Genomic DNA, 24,322 nt, shown 5'->3' with positions numbered 1-24,322 from the left:
CATAATATTATGTCACTTTACTAAATTATTGCTGAATTATTCAACTTACAGTTCTTTATTCACCTGCTAGAATTTAATTAACTCGTTTAAACTGAACAATTCACTTTAAACTTATTAGGATTAAATAATTGGTGTTAAGTGCATGTTCACAACAAATTATACATGCATTAAAATATCCTTCTTTAATGGATAAGTTACTTATCAACATTTGATAATGAAGTAAGCTTAACTGTACAAATAAATTAGTGATTGAAATTACTTAACTTTACTCTCTACATGAATTGTCCACTTTAGAGAAACCAATCCATCTCATCAGAACATCTATATAGAGAAACTTTCATTAGGATGATTTTAGTCAATATTTTTCACCTGAAGAAAAGAATGTTTTTTACAAACTTAAAACAATAGCAGTTTGCAAGAATGCATTCTTTAGTTTTTGTGAACTAAACCAAAGTAAACATGTTACTGCTGTACTTGAACCAGCAACAAATATTAAAGCCGGAAGAAGACAGCCAGACAAGCTTATTAACTTTTACATGCAACTGACAACATTGCTTCATATAGTATTAGACTTTCACAATATCAAATACCAGTTAGAATACATAGTAAATAACTAAAAGGAAAGAGTGTATGGGGAAGGAATACAACTTTTAGGCCATAATGGAATCCCAAAAAATTGTACAGTGCCAATTTAGGCAACTGGTGGACGGAGTACATGATCCTGTGAGGTATCCACGGCGGCTGGTGGCATGAATTGCCACATGGCAACTCCTGGATAACTCATGAAAGGCATTAACTTGTTGCTTGGGGCTTGGCCTTGATGAGCAAATGCAGCAGGGATTGCAGGAGGGTGTGTCAAGAAACCGGGTTGGGTGTTCATTGATTTCACCTGCTGCTCCAACTTCTCCTTCTCAGCCTTAAGCCTCTGCTTCTCATCGCGGAGTTCATTCTTCTCAACCTGCATAGTAGATAGATAGATAGAATTCAATATTTAGCGTTATATAAGGTCAATTTGATATTTTACTCACTGATCTAGGGAAATGAAATGATTTAGAATATGGACTTCCCATCTCCTAAAGAAAATTGTTGTAAATAAATTGAGGCATCACCTTTAACTCTTTAATCTTCTCTTGAAGACCTGAATTTGAGTCTTTCAACTTTTGGGCTTCACCCCGCAACTGTGTCACCATTCGGACAGCATCAATCAGAATTGCCGCCTTGTCTGTTTTAGGAGGCCTTCCAGGCTCCAAGATGGAGCCTAATTCAACAAACCTATCCATGTTGATCATATTAGTTACATACCCAAATACAGTCTACAGAGAAACCCACCGAATAAAGAGGAGAGGAATAATAAAAGGCAAGATAGTGGGGATTACTTGTCGTTCAGCCTATCCCTCCGCAACTTCTCTCGACATGCCTTAGAGCTGGAAGGAGCACATGAATCTGATCTACCTCTGCAGCAAGAACAAAACAAGATATATGGGATAACTTTTTCTTATACTATACAAGCAATAGGATTTGTCGGGGAAATTTTTTATTGATGCCACTGAACAGATACTGCTATCATTATCATCTTCACTTCAGAAACCATGTTAAATTGCCAATTTGACTCAATTATATTACCTCAAAGCTGTAGGTTAGTTGACGCTAAGTCTCTACACTACTCATGTAGATTATGAATTGTTTTTATTAATATTAACTAACTTGTTTAATGAGAAATGAAAGGTAAGACAAAATAGCGTACCTCTTCTTCGAACCAGGTTCTTTGATACCATCAGAATCCACTAGAGAGCTATCATCCATTTCAATACTAGGAGCAGAGAGATAACACAGAAGCATAACTTAGTAAATCAGTAATATGGTATGGGAGATATATGTATCTATAGAAAGAAAAAAAAAAATCTAATTCTTAAACCAAAACCTAAAATCCAAGGTAAAGGAATTGCAACAGTAATTGGGGTCTCTACGACTACATCATCGCTGTTGTAATTAAATTACAATTGCATCAGTCACATTAGTTCGCAGTTTTCCATAATACAAGGGATGCAGGTCGTCAATTTGCACAAGCAGCTTAAGGCATCTATGTAGCACTGACACTTCGGATTGAAAGTGTGTCCAGAGTTCGACACATCAATTCCCAACACTGACACATGTAATTGCATTTAATTATTCAATTTTCTCAAATTTTTACTAGTCTCAGTGCCGTGTCTTGTGTTCGTGTATGTGCCGGTGCTTCATCAACAGCTATTGAAACAAGGCAGCACAGACAATTAAACCCACCAACATATCCATAACAGAATATTCAAGAACATCATCATTAACCAATTCAAAAATTACACTTCTAACACTTTGTACTTCCATCCTAGTTCAAGTTCTACTACAAATCCATCATAACCATAAGTACACAAAACATAACAAATAACTGAACACCAATGAAAACCACAACAATTTATAAAAACTACAATTTTACAACAAAATTTTACAAACCCATACTTAAAAATTCAAACTTTACAAAAAGCACAACAATTATCCAGAAATTTGAAAAAAGGGGCAAAAACATGAAACCCTAAATTAAGAAAGGGCAAAAATCAGATACCCGCCATTGGAGAGGTGAGGTGGGGGCCACGTGAAGGCAAAGGAGCCATCAACAGAAACAGGAATTTCATCAATCAAAGGGTAATCGAAAAGCCAATTGGTGTTTTCCGGGGAAACCATAGTTGGGTGGAATTTTCCCGGAAAATTGTGAATTTTCCCGGCGGTGAAGAAATGAAAGTTTCTTTTTCTTTTTGTTTTATTTTCTTTTAATTTTCTATTTTTTTTTTTTTCAAATGAAGTGAGAGAGTGATGATTGAAGTTGAAAAAATGAAAACCACGTTTAAGGGTGGAGAAAAAAAGAGTGGTTGTTTGAAGATTTTTTAATAATTTCTTTTTATGGTAATAATAAAATGGGAATCTAATGCTTATGCGTTTGAGAGTGAGTGATGTGACAAGATACGAAGAAAATGGAAATTTTTTGTTACATAAACAATTCCAAGTGCTCTTTAGATTCTTTTTCAAGTAAACGGTACCTACCCGGGCTTTGGATTCAAAATTACAAACCAAATATTAGGATTTTTCTTATAAGAAAAATAAATTTTATAGGAAAAATGAGTTTGAGAATTTCATAGATTGAAAAAATACTTTATATATTTTTTTGGTAGTGAAAATATATATAATGCATAAGTCTATATAATAGAAAATTAAATGAGTCTGAAAATGAATTTAGGTGCAAGATATATCTTTCATTTTATAAAGTTAGTTTTATAAAGATTGTGTTAAAAGTTTCATATCAGATAAATGATGATCTGAACATGTATTTATAAGTGTGACAATTTTTATCTCACAAACAACTTAGACTTACATTTGTTTGTTATTGTGTTTTTCTTATTCTAAATGTGTGACATATAAGAAGCTACCTTTTGTAGCTTTTAAATTCCTATATTAGAAGTGCATTGGGACGCGATATTCCTCAATTACAGGTTATTAGTAAAAAAATCTAATATTGTTGTATATGTACACTATATATGTCGGATTGATTACTTTTTCTAATTAACTTCTTACAGCATGTTTAAAATGCAAACGACTTAGAGTTAGTAAAAAATCTAAGATATTTTTTTGTAGGGGGAAAAAATCTAAGATCGTTGTATATGTGTATACTATATGTTGGATTGATTACTTTTTCTAATAAACCTCTTACAGCATGTTTAAAATGCAATGAAATGATTTAAAAAGGTGATTTCATTACATATTATACTTTTATGTATTGTGAAATATATGGGATATAGCATGTTTGTGGGATAAGGGTAGGAGTGAACAACAGTTGAGTCTGTATTATTCAAATTCGTTATCCAAACTAATTAAATTTCATCAATTTCACCATTTCTCCGTAAAAGGTTGTCAACCAAAGCTAATATGGTGGCTCGTGGGATCATTACTCAAGAGGCTCAGATGTGTGTAACTGGTGCGGAGAAGTGGAAATCGTGCATCATTTATTTTTCTCTTGTATCATATTGAGAGTTATGGCATTTAGTTCGTAATTGGATTGAAGTTTATGGGGCTGACCCGTATAGCATTGATGACAATTTCCTTCAATTTACTTATTGATCAGGGGTTCACCAGAAGATCATTTATGTAACTCATTTGGCTGGTTTGTGTTTGAGTTTAATGGAAGAACATAATAATATGCTATTTAGTAACAAGGAAACCCATAGTTACAACTTGTTGGAAAAAGTTAAAATTCACTCACATCGGTGGATGAAGGCAACAAATGTTGTTTATGTTTTAGGAGTTCATAATTGGTTGGCATGTCTGCTCGATTGTTTGGGCATTGAATAACCATGTTTTTTCCTTTTGCTTTTATGATAATATCCATATATTCATAGGGTTGTCAAAATAGTTATCGTAAATTAGATGTTCATATATCATTTATCTATCAAAAATTATATTTTGAGAATATTCCTTGAGATAAATTGAGCATTTTATACATTAACATTTATGTTTATATATTAATAAATAAAAACCTAAAACGTGCAAAACTAGTTTTTGAAACGTTATTTTCTTTTCCGCGTAGTGGCAGCTAAAATGTCACAATCTCCACCACTATAGGTGGAGCTTTGCTTGGTCAAAATCAAAGAAACTTGTTTCACATGTTTCATATCCCCACAGGCAATGTTTGTGCATAAATATTAGAACACGTTGAACAATCAAAAGTGGAGTGTATAAAAAAAGCTTCTTTTGGTTCAATTAGATTTTTTCACAGCTGAATTCAACAAAGCAACAATCAAACATTATCCCACTACACAATATCTACAAAATGATTTCATAATGTTTTATTATATATTATGCATCTATATGTAGTTGTGTGATATTTTTTTTTGGTAGATAGACGAAATGGCAAAGCCATTATAAACTCACACACACAAGTGGAGGTACCGGGGTTCGAACTCCGGTCATGACATCCGGCCTAACAATTTCGGCATTTTGCCAGTTGAGCTAGGACTTCTGGATTGTAGTTGTGTGATTTTAACCTTGTAATAATGTTTTAACCGCTAAATTTTTAACACTCATTCATTCATTAATTTATTATTTTTTCAAAGATTAATAAAAATATGGTGTCCTTCGTATCATCCCATACCGGTAACACCAGTCAAGAAGGTAAGACAGATTCTATAGCTGTTGATTCTAGCACACCGGAAACCCTCAAAAGTAAGAGTGGATAGGCTTACACCGCACTGGTTAATTGAAGACTTTACCATTCTCGATGTAGACCCCTTCAATTTACACCATTTTCAAAGATTAATTTATCATTTTGGCCGAGGTTCGAACTTTGACACTTCCACTTATGTGAATTTACAATGTCTTTGCTATTTAGTCTATCTACCAAAAAAAAAATAGTGTCCTTCGTATCGTCTCCATCGGCAACGACTCCCTCAAATCAAAACTTCCAACAAATCAAAGGTGGCATCATCTTAATTCAGTGCTCTGGTAACTACCACACCAACACTGCCTCCATCGGAGCAAAAAAATGATTCTCGCTCCAACAGTGAAAGCTCCGTAGTTACAAAGGAGATATCAGAGACTCCGATATCAAAAGATGCGTTGAAATTGATCGTGATTTCCATTAATTTATTTTGAAAAATGCACAAGTTGATAGCTCCCACAAATTTCTCTTTCCTTTCTCTATTTAATTCTCTCTACTTATTGTTAATTTATAATGGAAATAGACATGATTAGATGATTAATGGAACTCATTAGTGTGATTCACATATTAATATGATTCTCGCTATTCTTTCACTTCTGTTTATCTTTTTCATAAATAGACAATAAATAGACATTAGACAATGAAGCAAATCCGAAATCCAAAACAACTTTATTAAATGGGGAAAAAATTGCAAGGATGTTTCTTGGTCAAATTGCAAGGAAGGGGTTTTAAGAATTTCTAAATGAGATCAGTTATGCATTGCTAGGTTTAAAACTTTTGACATCATCAACCAATCAAGTCATCTTTTGGATGACTTTTAAGTTAAATTTGACTAAAGCCAAATGATTATCATGATTTAACGATTATGATTTAGGGAACTTCTACGGTACACCCGCAAATTAAGGTGTACCGGTACTCTCGCTTACATTTTTATAAATTAACTATTATTTTTTATGAAAGAAATAGGTGTTTGTTGACATATATATTTTAGAAAATATCATTTTATAAGAAAAAATATCATTTCATTTTTTAGAAAAATCATACTAATTTTTTTTACATTTTATTGTAAAAAATAATCAAAATTATCTATTATGAGTAATAGGAATTCAGAAAAATCAAATTTTATTGTGTTGACGTTTTTGGTAAATAAGATTTAGTTATTATAATTATAGGTGATAGAAAATATTTTTTTCCTACAAAAAATAACTCATTTAACTATTAATTTAAGGATTTGGTGTACCAATACACTCAAATTGTTGGGTATACCATAGAATTTGTCTATGATTTATTGACAATTTTATAAACATTACGATTATGATTAATTGATTGTTTTAATGTTTAATTTATTTTTTATTCCTGTTATATAATAATTCGGCTGTCCTTGTCATGTCAATTAAAGTGTCTAATTATGCGTTCAATGGTGTAAAATTGAAGGTGATATCGTAAAATTAGAAATGGGATAAACTTTAGGGGTTAAAACTTAAAATCACTCAAATAAAATCATAGGACTAAAATTGCATATAATCACAACATTTGGAGAGATAAAAGTGCAATTAAATTTATGTTCTAATATTATCATAAAAGTTGAATTGAACAGAACAATTCAATCAATTGAACCGAGAATTGGCTTAATCATCCATGGTTTAAATATCTGAATGATTGGAACGTAATTTCATCCATGTTTAAACGGTTTAAAACGGTTGAAGTTGAATCATGAATAAAAATCTCATAAGTTCGACGCTCAATCCAATTTTAAAAAACATTGCATGTTATTGAAAACCAATACTATATGTACTAAAAAAACCAATAATCAATGTGAAAGCTGATTGATTTCAGAGCATATAATGTACTTTCTCGGTCTCACTTTAACAGTCGTTTTAAAGTTATGTTTGTGTTAATTTTAATGGTAAAATTTGTGTCATATTCTAAAACATATTTCTTAATTATAGTCAGTAAAGTAGTTAAATTGGTTGAAATAGTTAAATTAAATTCTTTCTTGTGGCTAAAAGCATTTCAGACATCTTTTAGCTATAGTTATCATGAATGATGGAAAAATCCAATTTCTTGTATGGGTGTTTGTGTGTAATATCCCTGTAACTTTTTGGTGATCCTTTCTTAACATCGGTACCATCTCTTTGTATTCTTGTGGATTGGCTTACCTTTTGCATATCTTATGCACGGTAAATCGACCTGGTGTATAATATATCATTTTAGTTTGTTCAAAAAAAAAATAGTTAAATTGGTTGAAATTCAATAAATAAAAGTTATATTACTAAAAAACGTTATATTAATAAAAGTTATATTAATGAAATTCAATTGATTTTATGAAATCAGCCAGAGAGGCAAGTTGTTTGTTAGGCATTTATAGTTTTGAAAAAACGTGACCAGACTAACGATATTTTTTTAGGGGCAGACTAACGATAATGAGAGCAACCCTAAAGATAAGTTTTTTTGTTTGTTTGTTGAGGAACCCTAAAGATAAAGTTATAGACGTGAATAGACGTGATTTCAAAAAAAAATATTTGTGAATAGACTTGACTAAAATAGACTAACGATATATTACCAAAAAAAAATTAGACTAACGATATTGTTAGAACAATCCTTCAAAAAAAAATGTTAAACCTAAAAATATGTTATGGAACATTATTTGCTGAAATTTTTCAAGTGGGTTTTTCACGTGCCTGCCCTATATGTGAGTTTTTATTACCAATCTACCCTACTTAAAAAATTAAATACCATGCCAAACTATATGGCGCACTCGAAGATGATGTGGCAACGAGTTTGCCAATTAAAATGGCGGACTCGTGAAGCATTTTTTCATTTTTATTTTTTCGTTTTTTTCTTTTTTTGTTGTGGTTTTGTAGGATTATATTTTTCAATTTTAATTATTAAAAATATTTTGAGAATTTGGATAAAAAAATATTAAAAATATTTTTAATTTAAGTTTTTAGGTTTTAATAATTAAAACTTAAATTAAAAATATTTTGAAAATTTGGATAAAAAAAAAATTGAAAATAGACTAATAAACTTCATAATAAAATATAACAACAATAATATTTATTACATTAAAAGATAGCACAATATAAAATACCAATTACACAAAAATAACTAGTTTTGTCTAGTAAGAGGACAATTTTTTCGTGAATGTCCAGGCTCATGACACATTCCACATTTCCTTGGATTTCTTTCCACCGCGTCCATTTCAGTCATAATGCGAGTACTATTTGGGCGACCTTTTTTCACACTCTTCGCATTGTCTCATCGTGGCAGAGAATTTCCCCTTCGTATGGGATCCAATATGAAGGGTGTTGAATTACTTCGAACCTGATATTGTAGACATTGAATACACAATAACTGTTGTAAACTTGATGCATATATCTTTGGTAGTCATGATTAAAACTGGAACAAGTAGCTATAACATGTGAACAAGGCATATGGAAAGCCTGAAATTTCCCACAATCACACCACTCTGCATGCAAGTCGACCTTGAAAGTTCCCTTTGGCCTTCCCTCCTTGTGGTCGACAGTTTCGCGGACAAAAAAAGTATGCATTTCTCGATCAAACTGATTGACTTCGTGAGTGTGCGACTTAAAAATAACCTACATTGCAAAATAATAATAATAATAATTAGATAAGTTATAAAAAAATGTGTAATTCATGATAATAAGAGTGTGATTATTACCCACATTGACAACTTGTTTTCGAAGTTCTCCATCTCTGATCGCCCGCCTAAAATTTTGTGCAATGTGCCGGATACAGTACACATGGGTTGTTGGAGTATCGTGTCAACCTTTTTGTGGATCATTGTATGCACTTTTGGTTGATTCATGCCTATCTGAAATCAAGCAAATATCTCTTTGTGGTGTGACATGCCTTCTCAAATTTTTCAGAATTTCTACACATACCAAACTCCACAAAACCAAATCATCACAAACTAAACACCCCAAAGCTTCTACCCAAACCAAACCCCGCAAACCTTCTATGCAAACTGAACACCCCAAGAACATTTCGACCTTCGGTTTACACAACAAACCCAACCACATAATAACTTAACACCGACGCATTATTTTAATTTTTCCAGTCCATCATTAAACGCTGCATGGGGCACATCCGATCACGATTTTCTACGCGAAGTATGGCGTCAAGACGATTTTGAAGTTGAAAGAGGATTTTTTTTTTCAGTCATTTAATGAAATGCTTCAAGGAGGCAATTCTTATGGGCAATCATCTATCGACAACATACAACCAGAAGAACCACGTTATCCTATTCGTGACATTAGACGTAGGGGATGTGGCACGAACGGACATTTGTAGTTTTTATTTGCTGTAATAATTTTTTTATTTGTAATATTTTATTAAGCATTTTGTTACTATATTTTAAATTTATGTTTTAATAATTAAAATTGAAAAAATATATATATAAAACAACAACAAAAAAAAATTATAAAATAAAAGTTCTTCACGAGTCCGCCATTTTAATTGGCAAACTCGAAGGTGACGTCAGCAACGAGTACGCCAAATGAAATGGCACACTCCTACTAGCAAATCCAAACTAGGGCAGTTACGTATTTAAAATTTCAAGTAGGCCATATTGGTAATAAACTCACAATAGGGGCAGACAGGAACAAAATCCTTTTCAAGTTGCATTTGGAGTTTTCAGATTGGGATTCCTTGTCTATTTTTTTATCACATGCTGCACTTGTAGGATTTATGGCAGGTGCAGCCATCTTGATTGGTCTTCAAAGCTTAAAGGGCTGCTAGGGATTAGCAACTTCACCAACAAATCTGATGTTGTTTGTGTTTTGGAATCTGTTTATAATGATGAGGTTTGCATAATGGCTCTGTGGTGTCATGGAGATAGAGGTTTGCATGATGGCTAGATTTGGATTTTGTAGCCTTTGTTTTTGGTGTTTCACGTTGATTTTTTTAGATTTTGTTTTTGATGCACGAGTGTATGAATTTATAATTGGGGCTCCCATCTATTCTTTTTATGTTGCTTCTTTACAACTTATAACCTAGCACCTTTTGTGCTGGTCAAGACTCATTGTGATTTTAATAAATTTCATTGTAACTTCTTTAAAAAAAATATGTTATGGACACCACAAAACTTATATGTCTAATCCTAACCAGACAGTTAAGCCACCTATTTGAAAGCTAAAATGACCAATTGGGAGTCTGTTTCCAACCAAAAATTTGAGAAACCATCGATGTGAGCTATCTCAATAGCAGTCATAGCAGCTACTAGTTCGGCATATAGTGCACTATGCTCCCCCAGATACTGAGTAAAGCATCCAACACATAAGCTATCAGAATTTCTGAAGATTCCTCCTGCAGCTGCTCTATTAGGGTTCTTTGTAGCTGCTCCATCTGTATTTGCTTTAATCCAACTTGTCAGAGGAGGTGTCCAAATCACTTCTTTGATGATGGGGGCCCTTGGGGGTTTAATGTTTACTTTAAAAGCTTTAAGAATCCTGAATTCTTGCATATCCCCTCTGTAGACTTCTGTGGTGATGTTACCTGCTAGGCCAGTTTGAGTAATAATCTTGTTGAGTACAGGCTTCCAGTGCAAAGACTGATTTTTGAATCTCACATGATTTCTTCTAATCCATATAGTGTAAATTATATTAAACATGCAAGCTTTTAGAACAGTCCTACACTAAGGAGACCAGTTTCTATCCAAAATCTTCAAAAAAATCAAAACAATTGGTGAATTGTATGTTTATGTTTATAGTAGAGAGCAACCAGTTCCACAGATGCATAGCAAAAGAGCACTCAAAAAATAAGTGGAAGGTAGATTCACACAAGATGTTGCAAGAAGAGCACTGTGATGGAAATTGAAAACCCCTGGACAAGAGATTTTCATTTGTTGGCACTTTGTTATGAAAAATCCTCCAAACCAACAGGGATTTGGTTGCACATTGTATATTGTATATTCTTTTCAGTTGCACATTGTATATAAAAAAAGTGAATAAAATGTTTTTAACAATTAAAATTAAAATAATTTTTTCTATCGTATTCAATGTTGCTCCTATTGTTATTGATCGTTTCTCATATTATTATAGAATGTTTCTAGGGACCAATACATGCTTCAATAAATCCCCTAAAAAAATGATTCAATCGACTATTTTTTGTTGTTAACAATTCAATCGACTATTTTTTGTTGTTAACAATATCAATATGCCGTCGTACTCTTTTCTAAATAACCCTAGGACTGCCCTACTCCTTTCTTCCTCACACAAATTCCAAATCCGTCGTCGCCGCCGTCATATAGATCAAATGGATGGTGGTGTGATGAGGGTCTTTGTCCTCCGCACCACCATACCTTTCCGATGTACGATTGCTCTCTATCGTGTAAAGGTTGGTTTGTGTTTTTGGTGTTTTTTTTTCCACTTGGTTGGAACGTTGGTGGGTTTCGTGATGTGTCGTTGGATGCTTGTCGGTGGTTGTTTGGTTTTATTAGGGCTACTATTTGATTCGTTTTCTCTCTTAGTTGTGGTGATGGTTTCGATGGATCTTTGGTTGTGTTGGTTTGTGGTGCTTCATGGCGGTTTTCATGGTGGTGCTGATTTTGGGTGTTTTGTGGCGAGGCTCGTGGTGGTTTTTGGTGGTGGTTCTTGTGGTGGTTTTTGGTGGTGATGCGCATGGTGGTTGGTGTTGCTTTTTAGTGATCGTTAATGGTGGTTTTTTGGTGGTCAATGGTAGTTTTAGTGACGATAGTGGTAGTGGTTGATTTTTGTGGTGGTTTTTGGTGGTGGTTAGTGATGGTTATGTTTTTTTCCTTGTTGTATGATGGTACAAGGATTTTTTGTTGGCTTTTGCGGTTCTTCGAGGTGTGTTTCGGGTGAAGGTGCATGGGAGAGCTAAGGGTGGTGTTTGGGGGTTTATTCCCGTTTATTTTTCAAATGTTGTTGGTTGTTGTGTAGGTTTTTAAGTTGATGTTCAAGCGTTGTGTGCGAGCAGCGGAATATGGGTGGTGAAAGTTGTTTTTGTGGTGTTCAGACGATGTTTGAGGATTTTGGTACAAACATATGTTTATGTTGTTTCGTTGATCGTGTTGTTAGCTTGATTTCAGAGTTAGTCCTTTGTTAGGAGGCGTTTCCTATATGTTTTTTGGATTTTTTTCTTCGATTCACGGGTGTATGTATGGGTTTTCTATTGGGAGCTCCTCATCTATCCTTTGTATGTTGCTACTTTAAGACTCCTAACCTAGCAGCACTCCTCGTGCTGGTTAAGATTCATTGCGATTTTAATAAATTTCATTTTAGCTTTTTCGAAAAAAACAATATCAATATATTAAATATTTTTAAGAGTTTAATTTATATGCAATGTTATTGTAAAACAACTTCATATATAATCATCTCTCAAAAAAAACTTCATATATAATCAAATGACACCATGATATATCACTTGATTATTTAGTTTTTATACCATCTTCACAAATATTTACACAAAGAAATGCACATACAGACAAATTTACATCAATAGTACAAACAAATTAAATTCATCTCTCAATCTATATACACTAACATGATACAGTGCACAATAGTTTTTTCTCTAAGGAACATCATACATAATAATTATAACCCATCAAATAAAAACATGATATAGTTCCCTATTTTTTTTTTATAAAGTTATAAAAGATAGGGAGTATTAAATGTGAAATACTTGATGACAAAGAAATCAAAATAAATACACACTAAAATATCATTCTCAAACACACACAACAACCAGTAGGTCCAAAACTATAGTTCTAGACTATAGTTACAACTTTAGTAAACTACTTGTTCATTTCATTGTTTCCATAATAGATCTTTAGGAAGGAGTTGATTGAATAAAATGATCTACCCTTTTCCTTATTTCATCAGGATTTGCACCCACAATTTTGTCCACAAGAGTTCCACCATTCAAAAATAGAAAGGTAGGTATAGCTTTAATTTCCATCTTGGATGCAATTTCCTGAATGTAGCCACATATATATTAATAATTAATGTACACAATAACAGAAAATATAGTTCAAACATACAATTTTAAATTATCTCATAATTAATTTATGATATAGGTAAAGTTGCTTTATATTGTTTCCCCAAATAATTCCTTTAAATTTCAAAACGTTAATAAGGTTAACAGCTTCTTTTGACATTATGTTAAAAAAATGTTTACGTGATTGTTACACGTCAACCTCATTAACGTCATGAAATTTATTTAAAGGTCTAAGTTGAAAGAAAAATCCACAAATGATTAATTTATTACAATAAAAAAAATTAAAGGATGCAGAAGCAAATTTATCCTGCAAAATACCAATAGTTGGAAGCATGAACTCATTTAATTTGGAGTAAAAAATAAAAGGTGATAATAGATATAGAAACGACAATTGCAGGTTTGTTCACAATGCATATAAGACAAAAAAAAAAAAAAAACATAATCTCAAAAAGAGTTTAATTGCATATACTATAAAGAAAAATTCCATTGTTAAAAGTTAAGCACATATGAATTTCTTTATTCAAGATTAGATTAGAGATAAGCTTAAGTAATACTCTACTAGAATATAGTATATGCAAACAAGAAGCATATGATATATAGTGGTGTTTGGAATCCGAATACAAACACTTTAGATGGATTTGTATGGACACTTTTTCCTTGAAATAGTACAAAATCATAGAAATAGTACAAAATCAAACATAGTTAATTTTAACAAATAAAGATGAGTTTGTGTGTGAATAAAATTACCTTAACCTCATCCACATCCAATGTGAGAAAGAGAACATCTTGATAGTTGGAGGCCAATTCTTGAAAGAAAGGATTCATTTGTATAGAGGGAACACACCAAAAAGCAGAGAAATGAACCACAACCTGCAATTTTGGTAACATTTAAAACCAAAAAATGTAAGTGCATGTTTGAATTGACAATGAATTTAGCATATATGAGTTTAGCAGAATCACAGAGTACCACTGGTATCGTGATTTTGACAAAACCTATCGACCAGAGCTGTAACAAAATTACGGTGTCACTATGATCTTGTGAAACTCAGTGTAATTTCAAATATGCAGTAAGTTAAATGATTTTTCATAAACAAAGAAGACTTACGGGGTAACTTTGATTGGTAGCATAAGAGATGTAATGTTCCCATGATTTTTTTGAGTCTATTTTGATAACCTTAGACTTTTTGAGATATTCTTGGCCCTCCATTTCTTTCTTTTGTTGTTGTTGCTTCTTCAAAAGGGTGCTAGCATATTATATATATATATATATATATATATATATATATATATATATATATATATATATATATATATATATATATATAGATAGATAAAAAAGTCTATGAGGAAATATGATTAGCTATGTGAGCAAAGTTGCACGAGAAAAATTGTTGATTTTCTTGTTCAATTGATTAAGATGTTTTTTGTAGATTGATGTATACATGAACAACAAAATGCAACTGGGGCCTCTGCTTTAGCCAATTCAATTCAATGATAATAATAACGTGATTCATGCAATGAATTAAAAAATAATTTAAAGCCAACTTTCATTGTTTTACGAAAACTTATATGAATAAATAACAAAATTAACAATATTTCCAAATTATTGAAAATGTTACACGTTTCTGGTTGTCAATTCACATCAAAATATGTTGGTTCCTAAAATATCAACAAAGGAACATACACGACGTAATTTGATTCAATTAATGTATAAAAAAGTTTTACATTAAAATATCAACAAAAGTACATACACGACGTGATTTGATTCAATCCATATATAAACAAAATTTACAATGCATACAAATTAAATCTTATATTTAGTCACTCCGATGAATTTATTTGTTATGGATATTTGAAAGAAAGAAAGAAAAAAAAAAAAAAATATATATATATATAGGGAATGGAAGTTTTTTAAGATAGAATAGCCTTTATGGGATTCTCTATTCAAGGTTTTTATTAGTGGAACTCCATTTCAATTGTCATTAGTGATTAAATTCTTAGAGGAACAAATTCATTACAAGATTATGAAAGAATTACTGTTATGAACTTATGAAGAAACACTCAAAATGAAGTTATTATACAGTATATGATATTATAAATAAACTTAATAATATCTGTTCAATATTTTGATTAATTCACATTGCGACAACTTCAATTTATAAAACAACATCCGTAAAAACCCGAAATTGCAAAATCCTTAACGCAACCGCAACCTCGAACACGACCATTATTTAAAACCTTGCTCTCAGTGATGGTAACCAACACATTGGAATGATGGCTGTCATTGTGCATGCTTTTGCAAGCCGAATTTCGCTTAAGAAAAACCAAAGGATTTTGTTTATTTATTTTTTTGTCATGAAATGGGAGTTTCATTTGTCACTTGTGATAGATGGTAATTTCTTTATAGGCCTCATTAATCGCTCAACCTATCAAAACGTATCTTTCGATAGGGTTTATTTTGTTTATAGAACCAGAAACTATTTTCCCAGATGCGTTTTCACTGAATTTTAAGCAATTCAGGAGGCCTATAAAACAATTTTCGTGCTAATAAGAACCCACCCAAAAGAGATACTCTAAGCCCACTATATAAATTAAGTCCACATACATCCTTGACCCCAAAAAAAAAAAAAAAAAAAAAAACACATCAAAACTAAAATTACAAAACCACCCTTAATAATGATATCCTTTCTAGTGCCACTTAGTGGACACCATAGCACTAGCACTTCCCAAATGGATATGTCACAAATTTTTTATTTCCAAAAACTTTAATGAATTATCTATCTTAATTTCTCAAACACTTGTACTCATTTGAGTTATGGCTCCTCTAACAAATTTGCATGGAGTCTCCAAAACTTTAACTCCAATTACATGCCTTGTTCCAAATGCACAAAGAACCTTTAAGACAGGACAAGTAGTAGTTGGATTTCTTGGAAGCAAAACAAAGAAAATATCAGAATGTGAATCAGTTAACACTACAAGAAGAGCAGCTGCAATAAGCCTTGTTTCTTTAGTTCTTACAGGACAATTCAGTGAGAAGATTTCACTGGCTAAGGATAATGGATTTTGGATTGATGGACCTATTCCAGAACCAACTGTCACTAATAGTAAGATTAATTTCTTATTGTTCTTGCTTGTATACATGCATTTCATTGCTCTTATGTTTGTTTTGATGTTATGTTTCAATTGACATTGGACAATTATGATTGGTTTTTTGTTCTTTCTTTTACTATTTTCTTTTATAGTTATGATTGAAAGTTAGCATGGTGAACTTAAAAATATTAATTGTACTATCATGGTGAAGTTAAAAAATAACTATTGACCTATTAGTGAAGTACAATGCCAATAGATATATTAAATCGATGGTTATAGTTAACTTCATCACGATGGTTTAATCTTTTAAGTTCACTGTACTAAATGTCGCCTTACTGATAAGTGCACAAGTCGCTTGAGTTGACTAGACCATACTAAGTGGCTTAGGAGTAATCATGTAAATTGGACCGTAGCATTTAAAGTAAATTTGTAAAAGTAATCCTAAGCTTGAATAATATATAGAATATCAATGTAGTCAGAGAACGTAGACACAACTGGCCGAGCCCTGAGATAAAATGTTGTGTTTTCTTTGTTTGCGTTTTTCGTATCTGTTTACTTTTGAATCAAGGTTCTTGTTCTAACGATGTGAATGATGATTATATGGTTAGATATTGCAAATGAGAAAACTGGGACGCGTTCTTTTATTAAAAAGAAACTCTACATGGCAAATATTGGAGCAAAAGGAAGTGTTTTAAGGATCAAGAAATATGCATTTGATCTTCTTGCAATGGCGGATTTGATTGCACAAGACACACTCAACTATGTTAGGAGGTACCTAAGACTCAAGTCAACATTCATGTACTTTGATTTTGACAAGGTTATCTCTGCTGTCCCAGTTGAAGATAAGCAACAATTAACTGATGTGGCAAACAAATTGTTTGATAATTTTGAAAAGGTATGCTCCTTTTTATATTGCGGTTACATAGAGTCGCATTTTAGTGCTTGATATTGCAGGAAAAAGTGGTCGATGCCACTGTAATCCAAAATATTGCAGACAAATGTGGCTGATGCGACCACAATTGCGGCCATGTTTGTGTTGTGGCCGCAATTGTGGTCCAACGACATTTGTGCTGTAATTGCAGTTGTTGACCGCAATTTACTATTATGTGAATAGATGTTGGGTTAATGAATTGAATTTTTTATGCAATGACAGCTTGAAGAAGCTTCAAGGAACAAAAATCTACTTGAAACACAAGCATGCTATAAAGAAACTGAAGTTATGCTTAAAGATGTCATGGACAGGATGACTATAATGTATAAAACAATTTGACATGATTTTAATTAAGCTGTATTTTTTACTCTTGTCAAAACAATTTTGTGTTTTTGATTGTGTTGATTCAAGATAAGGACGTTTTTACCTTGTAGATAGATAAATGCTATAATTTCAGCAAAATTTTCAAATGTATAATAGTGTTCTTTCTTCTTTTTTTAAAAATTCTTTTGGTTTCAATCACAATGTTGCCAATTCTATCTATAATAAAAATTCTGTTAGTTTAAATAATCATTAATCAACTTCAATTAAAAACAAATTGTGAGGAGAATCCTATTTCCGGTCATAACCGAAGCAATTATTAGTGTGACTTTACTTATCTTTCGATCTGAATTATTGATTACTGCAGTCCATTTCCCTCAAAATCATAGGTTTAATCGAAACAATAAAAACATATTATGCTCTTTTTTTTATTAAAAATAAAATAAAATACTATGCTCACATTGCCACATGTACAAATTTTGGAGTTTGGAGGAGTTAGGAAGTCTAATAAATTTTACTTGGATTATACAACAAGTTTTTTAATATGGTTCAGGAATTGACTCTCTACCACAAGGTACGACTTAATTAATTGACAAGTTAAATATTGTATTAATATTTAACTTGCTTTGCAAGAACTCAAGCTTAGATTGAGACTTATCACCATCAAACTTAGCTATGCTACATGTTAATCCATCAACATACATATGGCAGATGATACGTCATTGTACTCCCATTTCTTTCTTAAGTTAGTGTATTTATTATTTACGAATATACTTTCAAAAGAGTAACAATCACACTTCTTAAATAACATGTACCAACCATCAATTTGATTCTTAAGTTTTATAACTAGTTTAACAGAACTTCAATATTTTATAAAAAAAATTGACACTAAGAAACATGTCTAGTTGTTTACTCATAATATAAGGAATGAAATTATGATTATACAACATTAAACAGAATTGCAAATGAAACTAATAGAACATGGAAGTGTTTTTAACTAAATGCATAGTACTTGGTAACCTCTTCACTATACAAGCTATATGTATGATGTTAGAAATTTAGAATTAAAGCTAATTTTGGTTATTGTAGTGGTCACATAGGCCAAGCAAATTGACTCCTCCAAGCAGGTTAAACAATATATTCATGATTTCATTTGTGGTGAGATTAGAAATAGCTCAAGCGAGATTCTGTAGGGCGACCGTTGGTGGTGCGGCGAGGTGTCCCGATTTCACAAGCATTTACTCTTGAAGCAAACCGGAGCGAGCATAGTGACTCTCCAGATGAAGCTTGGTCAGGAGCAATGTTTACAAACATTAATGTCTTTGAGTCTCCACCTAGACAAGGCTGTTCAACATAATAGTCAACAAATTAGATCATCTCAAAGCTATTAAGAAACACCAACAACTAGCAGCACTGTTCATGGTTCGGGAAAGAAAATTGAATCAATTTGTTTAAACAGTTCGGTAAAACTGAACCGAACCATTAATGGTTTGTCTCAAACCGAGTTGATGTAAAGATTTGGTTCACCGGTTCAGTGATTCCAAATCGAAACTACCTTTACAAAAAAACTGAACTGTACTTTTTCGAACTAAACCGATTCTTTGTGAACCATTGTATCAAATTGGTAATGCTGTAACTAACTGATTATTAGGACAGTTGAAAAAAACCAAAAACTGGACCAAGTTGAACATTAAGACTGTTTTTAAAAAAAAATCAAAAACTAAACTGAACCACGCCGCACTGTAAGGTGACGAATAGTTTAGTTTTTTTCAGTGCAGTTTGTTTTGGTTTAACGGTTAGGTTTGGTTTTGGGATTTTTTTTTTAACAGTCCTACCTATTGCAGTCTACAACATGAATTATCTTTGGTCTATCTTAACAATATAATTTATTTATGGTAAAGGGAAATCATAACTATGTGTAGCACTGAAAGAACTGTACGTGCCTTCAAATAACTGATTTAAAGTATACGATAAAACATCAGTTTCGTTTTATGACTATTAGAATTTAGAGATCCTTATCATTTTTCAAGGTTAAGAAAATTGCAGCATTTTTCAATGACTAATATGAAAGAAAAATCACCTGAAGTAGGTATGTAAGCTTTGAGTTCCTGAATGGAATATGATCCTCCTTCTTGGCCAACGCAAATATAACATCACTTAATGATGATAAACTTTTATTTATTGCCTAATTACAAGTGAAAGAAGTTTGGATTATAATAAATCAAAGAAGCAGAACTGTATAAAATAGAAAACATCGTATGGTTTTACACACTTGAGTTTCTTTCAATCGGTCTCCAGTTGAGCCACTCCTTGAAAGACGCTCACTCCCAGCAAGATCAATGAGATTTAGAACACCTTGTACTTGTTGGTCCGTGCTCTGGCAGAAAAAAGAGATAAGTGCTTATGTATATGTTGTTTCTATAACAAAAAGTCAAATTTTTCATAAGCTATCTTGGAGAGCTTATGGAAATAAGTTGAAAACAGCTTATGGACATGTCATAAGTTGTTTCTATAAGCTTTCTCCAACCGTCTCACAAGTACTCAAGCAAGCAGACATGTTCAAATAAGTCAATCCATACAAGCTCTAGGAAAGAAACTGAGTCATGAGCAAGAAACATGGCTTGAATTATTTATAGAGGAGAAACATTCATACCTCATTTACACCGTATATTCGAAGAGTGAATACGAAATGACTTCTTGAAGATTGTTCATTCATCTGAGTTTTTCCCACAGATCTAAATAGAAATAAACAGAAAAACATATATAGTCAAAATTGTCATCCAAAAGCAAAGTATGTAACTTGTAGGAGAACAATAACTCAATATTTTGATGCACTAAAATTATGTTAACTTTTGTTTTTCTTGATCTCATATAAAGCAATAACAAGACACTGAACACATTGAAAGGCCTACAAAGGAAAGTTATGAAGTAATAACCTGCTATTTGCCGCTTGATTTAAAAGAAATGCGACCTCTTTTACACTCTCAACATCTACCACGGTAAGATCAGAAACAAGAGTATTTCCACTGGCATCATGCTTGATTGAGTATTGCTTCCCAGGAGTACCATTTTCTGCACGGGTTGTGTCTGATGGGGACTTATTTGTTGTAGCCAACAAATCACGAATCGTTTCATTGTATATTTCCAACATTGACACCTGTAAATTTTTATGAAGAAAAAACCTTATTAGATCTCAACATCATGGTTACACAATGATGGGACTGAGGGGAAAAATTAAAAACTAATTATCACCTGCATTTCATATTTCCAGCCCTGCGGTTGTTGAGACTGTCTTGTTTGAAATATTTGTTCTAGCGAACGAGGTATCAAACCCTTTTCTCCGAGATGTCCAGGCCTGCCCATCATTGTATAGGTTTTCCCTGAACCTGTCTGACCATATGCGAAAATGCAAACCTGGAAAAGAAAATATCTCAAATTTCGAGAATCCTTGGTGCTAAACATTCATACAACTTGATAAACATGCATATTATAAGGCCCTGTGTGGATAAACAACTTAATTAAGCATTTATAGCTCAACCGCTTGACATATAAGTACTTCATAAATTTTTTCTAAGCTCTCCCAGACAGTCTTTCATGTGCTTATAGTAGTAGATAAGTTCAAATATGCTAAAACTAAAGCCTTTTAACTCTATTACCGACTAGCAACTGAACAATGGCATGCAGCTAAGAGTATAATATAATATGAAATGATATACAAATAATAAAAGCTAAACTTAGAAATTACCTTATAACCATCAAGAGCACTTTGCACAAGTTGTGAAATTTCCGTAAATACTTCTTCTTGTAATGCATCAGGTGCAAAAACTCTATCAAATGTGAAAGAATGTTTTTGACCTAAAAATAGTAACACAAGCATCAGCATAATTAAATGAATAAACTAAAACAAGCATACATCAATAAGAAGAAGCCGGCATCATGAGATATACCGTTTTGTGTTAATTCAATGCCTCGTCCAGAAGCTTCCATGGAGGTAGGATAAGATATAATCTTGCCTTCTGAGCTGCAACTCTCATCAGGTAACAAAGGTCGCACTCTACAGAACACACGAATGTTCCCTTTCAGTTCCTGTCAAATGAAGATAAGTACTTAGCAAGGAGTTGATTTTACTTCAATGTTTTTGTTTATCAACACATATCGTCTCAGGGAGTTACCAAAATTGTATTATGTAATTCTTTCCTCAGCTTCTCCCCTTCTATAAGTTTGTATTCTGCATCTGCCAATCGTTTTTGTAACTCATTTACGAGTTTTTGTTGTCCTTCGAATTCTGTTCTTGTCTCAATTGCGGATATATCACAAACCTGAATGAAGAACCAAAACAATTATATCACAAGTTCAATGAGACAATCTTTTCTTCTAAATTTATGCCACATTGTCATCACCTCCAGTTTGTTCTCTGCAAGAGTTAGCTTCTCTTGTAACTCCTTTATATGATTATCTTGCAACGTACATTTTGTCTGCACAGGAAAATCAGTCTCATGTCTACATAAATAGCAAAAAGGATGTTGTATTTACCGAAAAGAAACATGATATAAACCAACCTCCAACTCATTTGTTTTCATGGTCAAGTTGTTCACTTCGGAACCAGACTTTTCTGAAGAATCTTTGAACTTCACTATTTCAGTACTTAAAGTTTGCACTTGAGAAATTTGGCGGTCTCGATCATCCCTCACTTGGTGCAACTCGCTTCGAAGGGATGTAACTTCACTAGCAAAAGCATCCTTCTGTTTTGTAGCTTCTTCTTGAGAAGCCTGAGCAAAACAACCAATGAAACTCTGTAAGACTTCCAAGTTGCATACTAATGAGAAAGGTTTTCTGAAAAATCACAATGTATACTAACCATAGACAGAGCTAGTTGGCCCTTTAACATTGTAAGATTTTCCACTACGGTCGCTTTCTCTTTCTCTACACGCTTGAGATCACCTTCCACTGTAGAAAGTTCAGAATGAAGTTTTCCATTGTACTGCTGCAAGCTTGTTATATACTCTTGTAATCGCTTATACATGTCATTGAGTGATACTATCTGCAAAAATGCGTTGATGTATTATACATTTGTATAAAAATATTTCCTGACACTGACCTGACTATCAATATCTGATAAGCTATCCTGGATATTTTATGGAAATAAGGTGACAACTGACAACAGCTTATTGACATATATAAGTTGTTTTCATAAGCCATCCTAGAGAGCTTATTGAATTCATATTATGCTTATTATACCTTCTGATTTGCAGTTTCAAGCTCACGTTGAGCTCTACCGAGATCTTCTGATAGTGTTGTCTGCGACCTTTCAAAGTCAAGCCTAGCCTCTCTTTCTTTAATAAGAGATTCCATTGCAGCCTTGTGTTTCAAAAGATAATAAAATGATAAATTTAGCATCAACCTTTCCAATTTCCATGGCATTTTACACAAAATTGAAAATCTTACTCACCGCCTTTTCTGTTTCTTCCTTCACTAACTTCTCTTGCAAAGAAGTGCAATTCCTTCTCATTTCTGTAATAATTGAATTCAACTCCTCTTCCTTGATTTTGAGCAGCAATTCTGCAATTAAAATGAATTAAACCACATTACCACACAAACATAATGCGGATTTTCCAAAAACAAAAAAGGAAAAAAATATAAATCATAATCTTTACCTATTTCCACACATTTTTGTTGGGACAATTCCAATGAACTCTTCAACTTCTCTTGCTCTAATGAGTAGCTCAACTCAAGATCTTGGAACCATCTGATGCAAACCTTGAGCCTTTTTATATAATCAATCATATTTTCACATCTTTCCTAAAAACACAAATTATGATGTTAATTACTTAATTAATTTAATATATGGTAAAAGATAAAACATTGCACCCCTTTGATCTAAAATCCCAAACAAACAATGAAAAAACATAAATCATACAACCGTCCCTGAGGGGATTTAAAATCTGTCTTCGAGACTACAAGATCAAACTACGGACACGGACACAAGACACCATATGGACACTAACACCCCAACACTGCTAATAATTTGATCTGAGGAGTGTCCATGCTTCATAATTTACCATCGACCTGACACCTCAAACAACTAAAGGCACAACAAAATTTAACCAACCTTGTAATTAAATCTGTCTTTCCTTTTAGATTTCTCATTCAACAAAGCCTCAACATCTTCTCTTGTGAAATCTATGTAGCTTCCATAATCAGAACCAGCATTGCTTGGTGGAGTACTACTTGGACCAAGATCATGTCCACCATTACCAAATCCAAAAGAAAGCCTTCTTCCATTCATTGGAGTTCCCACCATTTTTCTTCTTCACTCTATGAAAAGTTCATTCATCACCAACACAACCTTACAAAACCACAAAAAAATTACTTTTTTACCCTTGAAATTTCACTTCCACTAAACAAATGTGAAAACTAAAAACAACCCATTTCTCAAAATGGAAAATAAATGATTAGAAAAGAAAAAAGTTTGTACCTTTGAACAATTTGAAGGTGTTGAAGGTGTGAATGTGAGTGATATTATGAGGTAAAGTACTAGTTTTTTAAGCTAAACAACACTTCAGTGCAGAGTGAGTGAGGAGAGAGAAAGTGAAAGAGAGAGAAACTAGTTTTGTGGGGCCATGGATTGTCTTCAAAGATATGAAGCTATCAAAGTCAGTTGCTTTATGAAGAAGAGAACAGATTGGTATTTGGTTGGTGGTGATGATCCACACAAACACAGAAAAATTTCAAGAGAGAGATGAGAATGTGAAAGGTTTAAC

At 32.6% G+C, this 24,322-nt stretch overlaps 4 protein-coding genes across 5 annotated transcripts; 1 reads left to right on the top strand and 3 right to left on the bottom strand.

Moving 5' to 3' along the window:
• Positions 1-411: 411 nt before the first annotated feature.
• Positions 412-2,875, bottom strand: LOC11409489 (transcription factor ILR3). Its single transcript, XM_003596565.4, has 5 exons — positions 2,597-2,875; positions 1,745-1,810; positions 1,377-1,454; positions 1,110-1,272; positions 412-958 (listed from the first exon to the last, which is right to left on the bottom strand). Exons 1-5 carry the CDS (start codon positions 2,713-2,715, stop codon positions 692-694), a joined length of 693 nt encoding a protein of 230 aa, XP_003596613.1. The 5' UTR covers positions 2,716-2,875; the 3' UTR covers positions 412-691.
• Positions 2,876-12,600: 9,725 nt separating this feature from the next.
• On the bottom strand, positions 12,601-14,484 carry LOC11405534 (thioredoxin-like protein CXXS1). Of its 2 annotated transcripts, XM_013609350.3 has the most exons (4): positions 14,325-14,468; positions 14,187-14,225; positions 13,967-14,089; positions 12,601-13,195 (listed from the first exon to the last, which is right to left on the bottom strand). In XM_013609350.3, exons 1-4 carry the CDS (start codon positions 14,424-14,426, stop codon positions 13,052-13,054), a joined length of 408 nt encoding a protein of 135 aa, XP_013464804.1. In that variant the 5' UTR covers positions 14,427-14,468; the 3' UTR covers positions 12,601-13,051. The 2 variants fall into 2 exon arrangements, with proteins under 2 accessions (XP_013464804.1, XP_003596610.1); XM_003596562.4 differs by lacking the exon at positions 14,187-14,225 and having other exon boundaries at positions 14,325-14,484.
• A 1,451-nt stretch (positions 14,485-15,935) lies between these two features.
• On the top strand, positions 15,936-17,683 carry LOC11405533 (photosynthetic NDH subunit of lumenal location 3, chloroplastic). The gene is made up of 3 exons (XM_003596561.4): positions 15,936-16,323; positions 16,918-17,204; positions 17,463-17,683. The coding sequence occupies exons 1-3, from the start codon at positions 16,035-16,037 to the stop codon at positions 17,577-17,579; spliced, it is 693 nt and encodes a 230-aa protein (XP_003596609.1). The 5' UTR covers positions 15,936-16,034; the 3' UTR covers positions 17,580-17,683.
• A 760-nt stretch (positions 17,684-18,443) lies between these two features.
• LOC11433597 (kinesin-like protein KIN-14N) lies at positions 18,444-24,322 on the bottom strand. The gene is made up of 17 exons (XM_003596559.4): positions 24,037-24,322; positions 23,671-23,907; positions 23,216-23,360; positions 23,011-23,120; positions 22,800-22,919; positions 22,420-22,602; positions 22,121-22,330; positions 21,962-22,036; positions 21,734-21,880; positions 21,509-21,647; positions 21,307-21,416; positions 20,814-20,975; positions 20,498-20,718; positions 20,215-20,296; positions 19,834-19,938; positions 19,642-19,746; positions 18,444-18,905 (listed from the first exon to the last, which is right to left on the bottom strand). Exons 2-17 carry the CDS (start codon positions 23,860-23,862, stop codon positions 18,726-18,728), a joined length of 2,286 nt encoding a protein of 761 aa, XP_003596607.1. The 5' UTR covers positions 23,863-23,907; positions 24,037-24,322; the 3' UTR covers positions 18,444-18,725.

This window comes from Medicago truncatula, chromosome 2 (assembly GCF_003473485.1).
Source record: "Medicago truncatula cultivar Jemalong A17 chromosome 2, MtrunA17r5.0-ANR, whole genome shotgun sequence".
Lineage (NCBI taxonomy): Eukaryota > Viridiplantae > Streptophyta > Magnoliopsida > Fabales > Fabaceae > Medicago > Medicago truncatula.
This window is presented reverse-complemented; position numbering and strand designations above follow the sequence as displayed.